At 33.1% G+C, this 9,050-nt stretch overlaps 1 protein-coding gene across 1 annotated transcript in view; it reads left to right on the plus strand.

Annotated features, from left to right (window-relative positions):
* LOC107043701 (irregular chiasm C-roughest protein) overlaps window positions 1–7,475 on the plus strand; it is a 120,441-nt gene extending 112,966 nt beyond the window's left edge. The window contains exons 9-12 of the mRNA XM_015265284.1: window positions 177–424; window positions 1,778–2,013; window positions 2,854–2,983; window positions 5,037–7,475. Coding sequence (XP_015120770.1) covers window positions 177–424; window positions 1,778–2,013; window positions 2,854–2,983; window positions 5,037–5,135 — 713 coding nt within the window. The 3' untranslated portion in view covers window positions 5,136–7,475. The remainder of the gene's footprint in view (window positions 1–176; window positions 425–1,777; window positions 2,014–2,853; window positions 2,984–5,036) is intronic.
* The last annotated feature ends 1,575 nt before the right edge of the window (window positions 7,476–9,050 follow it).

A 9,050-nucleotide genomic window follows, 5' to 3' on the forward strand; every position in this document is an offset into this window, starting at 1 on the left:
GAACCAATATCTGCAAATAACAGGACAATTACAAGTTGGAAAGACTTTATTGTAATTTACAATGCGATATTTTAGTAGTGACATCATTTTTGAACGATCAAATACTTTCAGCATTCCATATAGTAAATGATTGTTTTTTTTTATTCAACTGAATTTTTCTCCTCATTTTTCGACAGAAGAGACAGATTTAAACGCAGATCGCTACCGTGAAAGTGATCGCAGTAGCAATCTCTCAGATGTCAAGGCAGATATACGCGCTGGATCTAGTGTGAGCAACGCGGAAAGCGTGACCGCTCTAGACAGTGAGGGAGAAGGCAGCACTAGGGGTGTAAATGCCTTGGCTCTAGCTGGCCCAGTACCTAATCCACTTGGTTATCGATACAGCGCCGATTACACGGAACCCTCGTTTCCTCCAAAAAACACAGTAAGTAGACTGAGAAAAAAAATTTCTAAGAAATAAAAATTCTGTGATTGTTCCAAATCGTTCATCGATTGAATAGTCGCAAAAGAAAATCCTATTGTAAGACACAAATATCGATTTAATTTTAATGTTTTCGATTGAAAAAGAATGAGATCAGTTATCTAAACGTTTCTTTTGTTACTATCTACTTTTCAGTACATACAAATCAATGTCTGTATTATCAGATATCTTCTTCGAATAAAGCATGTAATTACCCAATTTATCAGCGTCATGATATCCCGCAAAAGAATATCTGTTCGATTGAAAGTCGAATTCTTTTGTTTTTTTATTGGGAAAGCCGAATTCATAGATGCAATAAAATATTCATTTGGTCTATGAGGAACATATTGTTGGATACTCATTGATGCGAGACTTTCGCGGTGAGCAGTTTCTTGTTTACGACAAACGCAATTCTTCATCATTTGAACTGATTATTTTTCCATTGCAATTGTGAAAAAAAATTATATGCGCCAAATCCGAAGCGTTTGAACTGAACCAAAATTGAATTGTATGAAATCGATTTTGTCGCAAAAACATGTATTGTCTAAATTCGATAGAATAAACAAAATATACTATACTATAACAAAATCGATTTCATACAATCCAATTTTGGTTTAGTTCAAATTGATATTTGTGTCTTACAATAGCATTTTGTTTTGCGACTATTCAATCGATGAACGATCATAGAATTTCTATTTCTTAGAAATTTTTTTTCTTAGTGTAGTAACAGCCCTACTTCAAATGTGATTTACTAATCTCACTCATTGATTTTGTATACCACTGTGGTATTTCCATTTACTACCTAATGTTTCCTGACTACTAGCAACGTGAAAGACTGCAACTCATTTATTAGTAAGAAAAATTTTATTAATGCAAGTTGTGGAGAATGTAATCTCCATTAATTGTGCCTTCATTTCGGGAATGAATAGTTGTAGCAAAAAAATGCCCAAGACATCTTTGAGACTGAGGAAATTTTCCATTAAAAAGAAATTCATCCTCCATCATAAGCAAAAAATAATATTCGTCATTTAGACGAAAAAAACCTTTTACAGCTCATGTTCGCCAGAAAACTGTTCTCCGGCGTAATGACGAAAAATATGATAATTCTATGATAATTCTTCTCAATCCTACAAATACTAAGATAGGACATTAATTCATTATTTTCCTCATTCATTTCAATTATTCCTTTGCAAAGACAATAAATAAATATAGCTAGAAGGCTAAAATTAAGGTAAACTTCCCCAAACCCATTAATTTCACCTAAATGAATGACTATTCAATGATTTACGATTCTAACACATTTATCAAAATTAACAGGACGGTAGTAATAACAACGGTTATGTGCCCTATGTCGATTATACGAGGGACTACATGCCACCCAGTACACAGGGAATTGGGGCATCGCGGGAATCACTCAGTCGTATACCCTCAAGTGGTATATTGGCATCGAAGAAAATTGGCCTGAGTTCGGCCAATTTGGGAAATACCACACCACAAACTACATCAATAATCGATCCGAGATTCTCAGCTGCATATGGCAATCCATACCTGAGGTAATTGTCTATGGAGATTTCATGAGAGCATTAATATTTAGACTGGATTTGTCGTCAGAATCCAAGAGTTGGGGGATATTCCATAGGGTTAAGCGTGTTCAAGTCAATCAGACAACATTCGTGTTTTTCAAAGTTCATAGAACAATTTTCTGCCTATTAGAAAATGATACCCAAAAAAAGCTAAGTTCGATGATATTGAATCCATTTAATAATCACACTGTCGGCGATTTCTATGTGAATTTTTCGATAAAAGCCCCTTTGGATTCAAGCTGAGCCTTGGAAGTTTCAAGCCTTAACTGTAGATTACCAGTATCAGCATTTTTCACACTACCCGGAATCTTCACGTTAAATCATCCAGAAAAGATGAAATTTGTCTGTAATTCTCTCAATAATTTCATAATATGGTGTGTGGCAATTTTGTAAACAGAATGGAATATCGATGTCCTCAAAAAATGTAAATTTTTAATCGTTCAACGGGGGGACGAGACAGCAAAATTCAGCACTAGAAATATAAAATCTTTCGTATCTCAGTAACTAATTCTTTTCGAGGAAAAGGTCAAAGGAAAATGAATGCCTCTTGGTGATTTTTCCTAGAGTTATTAATTATTCGTAAGGAGGATTTAATATATCCCGTCGAAAAGATATTAAATTTTCAGTGGATCAATGAGGGCTGAAATATCTTTCTCATATGGCTACAACTAATGATCTATACTTTCATCATCATGTTGAAGAATTCCGGAATTTTCAGAGCCATTTTTCGAAAGAGTTTAGTGAATTGTGTGAGAAATTCCATCAGTTGAAAGCTCTTTTCTTATCTCCGTCGTGTTTTTTAATCACCAGAATGTCAGCAGCTGAACAACTCAGGCACGCGCCCCACACGGCCATACCGGGAGTGACGCCAGCACCACCCCCTTACACTCAGGCTATGCGGATGAATAGCCTGAGCACACTCAATGGTGCCGGACCACAGGTAATGCAAGCGTTATCTAATGATTTTCTTAACCCCTATAATGATTTTTTGTCGCCCAGAAAGCGCCGGCATTGATGTTAGAAATTTCTGAATATTCCTCCCGGCAAAGTCATGGGGAATTGTAGGATATTATCTGACAATATTGATTAATTTCCTCAAATTGAATGAATAATAAATTAAATATCTACCCATCCTTTATTCAATCATTTTAAAACGGGAAGGAATCTCACATTTCCAACATTTCACATTTACTCTCTATATTTATACGATTTTTGCTTGTGAATTAAAGCATTGTAATCATAATGCTTTTTGTATTAGGAGAAGTATCACTAATGTTGCGCTCAGAAATCATATTTTATCATTTTTTCCACGAAATGTAGAGTTCAGTGAGCTCTACTATCTGCTTTAAATTTAATTTTAATCGGTGGTGTAGTTTTCAACATTTAAACATTTTCTAAAATTCGGTGCTCCCACGATAACTCAACAATATATCGTTCAAATCGGTTCCATCTGAGGGTCATGAGGGTCAAAACTGTGGGTAACGAGAGTCAAAATTAAGTGTGAGACATAAAGGTCAAAACTGATATTTACGAGAGTACTAAAAGGCAGAAATAAGGATTAGAAATGAGTATCCAAAATTTAGGCACCATAGGCAAATAACTAATTTATTAGCGAAAATGACCCACCTAGTTACAAAAAAGAGAAATTGTGCACTTGTTTTTTCTTTCCTTTAAATTTTCATAGAATCTAGAATTTATGGAGTAAAATTACCCATGAAAATGTACCAATATTCAATTAATTATTAATTGTTTAAATTGGGATATAATAGCAGATTATGCACCAACGGAGGAAAACAGGAAATTCCGACCCGCGTGTAACCTATCACATACTATTTTTTGGCTTATCTGCACGGTAAAGTTCGATTTTTCCGCCTAAATGCATGGAGAAACATGGGTTACAGCATTTCGAGGATCGTCGAAAGCAACAGAAATGCAAAAGAAAAGAGTTTTTTGGTTTTTAATGAACACTTTTTTCGCATCATTCTTTTTCAGTAATCTGATTCTGTAGGTCAAAATTGTCTTAGGCCGCTCAAAATTAGAGTTTTGCAGTTTCTGTAACCGAAAATTCAACGTTTAAAAAATGGGGGAGAAGATGCATTCTTCAATTCATTCGTTTAACAACTTTTATTCATTTGATTAATATGTCAGGGAAATTTTTTTTTCTTCAAATATTATGTGTAAACTTTATTTATGAATGCCAACTCTATGTTTAATGGACCTATTCTTTTGTTCTACTATATCTCAGTAATTCAGATTTCGCTAGCGTACTTTCTCTCTGAAATTCCCATTGGTGTCTCCATTCATTTTCCATTCTTTTTGTGGAAATTCACAGATTCTAATTGATATTCATACGAAATTTTTGAGAATAAAGTCGACCTATTGCAAATGACGACTTTTTTAGGTTAACAAAGGAACTTTTAGTTACATTTTCCCTATTTTTTTATAATTAAGAAGCGAGAATCAGTAATCATATCCAAAATAAATATTTTAAAAATATATATGTTGAATTTTTAGTTACCAAAAATTAAAAACTCCAATTTTTTGTTTACTTCTCTTTCGCGTAAAATTTTTTGTATGAATGATTAAATTGATCCATCTCTGATCATTTGACCATTTTCGCAAAAGTCGGAATAAGCCAGTATTTGGGCGCTAGTGTGGGGACGTCCAACCCTCACGGGTGAAAACGTCCCTCACGAAAGAGAAATATAATCAATGTTGATATTTAAGCTTCATCACTAGTTGGAAATGTTCATGAACTTTTAACAGCGCTAAGTACTCAACCTTGAAGACGAGATATTTACTCCCGAATTAAGTGGAAAATTTTTCTCTCTTAATTTTTTATTTTTCCAAGCCTTCCTCATCAAACATATCTATCGAATTGTACTGGAAAGCATAAAATTTTCAATGTAAATTTTCTTCTAAATCATCAAAGACTCAATTTAATTTCAAATATTAAGCAGATTAGTAACCATGCATGAAAAAATTAATTCCAGACGCCTCTATCAGCGCATTATATAACCGGGGGACCAAATGGTGGTGTAGCAACAGTCAAACGTGCATCTGGTACGGGTACACTAGCAACGCATGTATGAGATCCGGATTTCAAGTAGAATCTCCCATGACGAGATTACTATTGCAATGACAGCCTTGCTCATGATATTGCCGGTTCTCCAAAGACATATTCAACCTGGAATACATCCCTATCCTCGTCATCCCGAATCAGTGAAATTTCAAAGCCTCTGAATTTTGAATATTCCCCATTAACAGTGGAACTTGAACGGCTTCCGTATCAATGTAATAGTAACACATTCGAGCGGATTAACAACGTACTACAACAGTTGCGAATTGCGAGCGATAACCATCGTAGACTCATTAAGGAAAAATTAAATGCGCAACGTCGCCTTGAAAATGAACTAAGAAAACGAAATAGAACACCAAAAGAGAGCTTTAACGTGACTCAAATGGAACACTCAACTGCAGCTAATGACTTTCGGCACAAACGAAAACCAAAAATAATCACAAAACTTCCTGACCTTGGTAAGCACCAGGAACATGAGTCCCAAAGATTAAAACTCATGCTTGTAAGTATGAGGTTTGGGGGAATATCTTGTGAATCTGTCTTACATATCTCTGAACACAAGGTCAAAAAATCAACAAGTCGTATTTATGAAAATAAGTGCCAGAGTTGGGGTAAGAAATTACGAGGATGTGACTACGATTCAATTTTCGTTTGACAACGATTCATCCTTCATTCGAATTAATTGAAAAATAAGGAAAACTTTATGAGTGGATGCCATACAATTATCATTCCTGATAAATACCACTCGATATTGACAATCTTCGACTTACTAAACTCTAGAAAATCGGATTAAGTATTAAAACCTACATTCACTGCCCTTTTTTCGACTCAGGCAAACAAATGAATTAATTCTACAATTTCATTCTTTATTCGATGGTTGTTTCTGATGATGATATTGTTAGTGTAAATTGCACCGTTGAGAATTGCCTGGGGACATTCAACTATTCCATTAGTTGAGTTTCTTCATTTTCAACTTTATCTCGATCCTGATGGAGATGACTGAAGAAAATTTCTACGTGAAAACTTTGATGTTTAAATCAATGTCAATATGCCCGGATTTGGGCTGAAAAACTACTCAATTTATTATTAATACAAAGAGTATAAGAGAATAAGTTTCCATTGGCCTGAAATTATTTAAAGAATACGGGCATTTCCTTTCGTGAACTATTTCAAATTGCAAACGAGAATAAACGAGACAGAGAGTTTGACTGTGTTCGTTTGTCGTCGTAACGTAGATAGATAAAAGTCATTTAGAATTATGTGAATATTATATTACAAAATCTGTTGTCAATATGAACATAGAGCCTATAGTTTGATGGCACTAAAGATAATTTTATTGAAATGAGCCACGTTCTCTACTGAGTGGAAAGGGCTTCTGTACTATATGTATACTAAATAATGAGGGAAAATATTATGGAGTGACAAATTTTTAATGTGATTTTTCTTTTTGTTTTTTACCATTTAAATATCATTATTCATGTGCAGCATAAATGAGATTTTTTTATTATGATTTCTTCAACTCGCCAAAATGTAAAATATTTTCAACATTCACTTGAATTGTGAAAACAATATTTATTAATGATAGAATAGATACGGAGCCCTCGATGAATTGACTATCACATCGATGAATTTAAATTATGAGAAACACAATTTCACCACTTTTTTTAATCGTTGTGATATTATTATTATGAATAAAATTTGAATAGAACTCTCTGAAATGGGATTAATACTGTGGGATAATCATTCGAGTTCGATTCGATGGACATAATAATGCTGAAGTGATGAGATTGTGTGGCATTAAATTAACAATGGGATAAATAATCATTGACAGAGTTTAACGAAACAGGGTAGCCTATTCAATTATCGAAACAATTCGAGAGGCTGCGTTATTGAAAAAAAACAATCCTTTGGAGGATTGAACAAATAGAATGACAAGGATTGTGTGATTTTAATGATAATTATAAAAAATCATCATCTATTTCGTAGTCGTGAAAATTTGAAAAAAATGTCTCTACACTATTTACGTCTGTAACATAATATGTGTAAATAACTGAAATTATTGCTCACCGTATTTTGTAAGTTTAGTTAGTATTGAGACTGAGTCACTGGTGAAAGCCATTTCTCGCGAATTCAATTGAAAAATTCTCATTGAGAAATACTTCTGTCGTGTCAGTGACGATGCAAAAGATTAACAAATCGTGGATTCGGGCTTACGATGTGTCTTTCGATTGGTAGATTGTCCTTCTTAGCGATAAAAATTAAGTGCAATTGTTTAAACTCTATTTATTAAGAAACAAAACAGTGATGGTTAGAGAATGAAATTTCAGTTATTGAATAAACTTGATGTTTGGAATTTAACGAATTTCTCAAAACCTCACGTCTCGTTATTCTGGGCTTATTAAACTGCGTTTTCGGTCACTGAAACAGAAGAAAAAAAAATGAATTAAAATGAAGAAAATTATGTACAATGTTTATGATAACGTTAACTGTTAACTATTTAATACTTTTTAACAGTTTGATTATGTGTGATCAGCAAGAGAAAGTAGTTACGTAGTCACATTTATTTCGGCTACGTACCAAATAAAATATTTGCAATACAGGTTTTAGGGATATTTTGCTTATTGGAATTTCGAAAACAAAATGAGACATTAAACAAATGTATATAAGTATCATAAATGAATCGCTAATGTTCATTTTTATGATAACAATTTCATCTCATCCTCAAGGGGCTACGAGACCCATCATACATAATTTTTAAAGTAATGTTTCTAATTAATTAAAATTGTGTAGGTGAAAAAAGTATACTGAGAGAAAGAAGTGGTATTGAGAAAAAAGTAATAAACAATCAATGATGGGGATGATCAGCGGTGATGTTGAAATTAGAAAGTTTATCTAAGTTTTGACTATTAGAACAAATTTTACGCCTTCATAAAGCCGTGGGTCATCCTGTATAACTCAATTGGTTATCTGTCAATTATTAATTAAATTATATAAATTAGTATTCATTATTGGTCGGATACTATCGATGTAATTTGCTGCATCGATAACATTTTTTAATACTTTTCAATTTCTTTGAATTATGATCATTTTTTCCCTGCTACCGTGTGTAAAATGTAATGAGTCAAATCTGGAGCACAATAAGATGAGAAAGATTAGAAGGAAATTTTAATGACCTTTTCATTGTTTCTACAATGCTACATGAAAAATATCGTTGACAATGTTACCCTGCCTCAACCGTTTACGAAATGAATACATAAAAAAGGCGAAGTGGAACTCACTGAAAATGTGAGTTGTCACTTGTTACATTTTACCACTACTATATTAATCAACGAGTACAACAGTGTTTATCGAAATTCAATTATTAACAAATCGATAGAGAATTAATTTGGATGACTGATGTGCACTTGTGTGTAGATATGAATATTTTATCATATAAGAGTAATAAAACAATTCAGCATTGCCTAAACGATGGATGGCATTGTTTTTCACATGAATAGAAAGAGATAACGAACTTGATGAAATCATTTTCATCCATCTTCCTCAAGACTATTGAAGAGAATATTTCATTAAATTCAGTCTTTTTTTCGAATGAAGTACCGATACTTACCATCTCTAAAACGATTTTAAAAAACTTCAAACAGCCTATTTATATTTTGCAAATTTTATCCCTCAGAGGGAGAAACAATATTTGTATCAAATAGTCATTATACCCTATTTTTCCTTAATTCCTCAATCTTAATGAAACATGGACAAAAAATTCTTGATAATTGAATTAAATTGCAAACGCCTTGCATTTAATTATCATCCGGCAAATAATGACTTCTAGAAACGAAAATGGATAAAATTATAAAAACCAATACATTTACGTACTTATATCATATTGATACTGAGCATAATCTATTTTAAATTCGACTGAGAGCATAATATA

This window comes from Diachasma alloeum, unplaced genomic scaffold, assembly GCF_001412515.2.
Source record: "Diachasma alloeum isolate Michigan unplaced genomic scaffold, Dall2.0 Dall_scaffold_00617, whole genome shotgun sequence".
Classification (NCBI taxonomy): Eukaryota; Metazoa; Arthropoda; class Insecta; order Hymenoptera; family Braconidae; genus Diachasma; species Diachasma alloeum.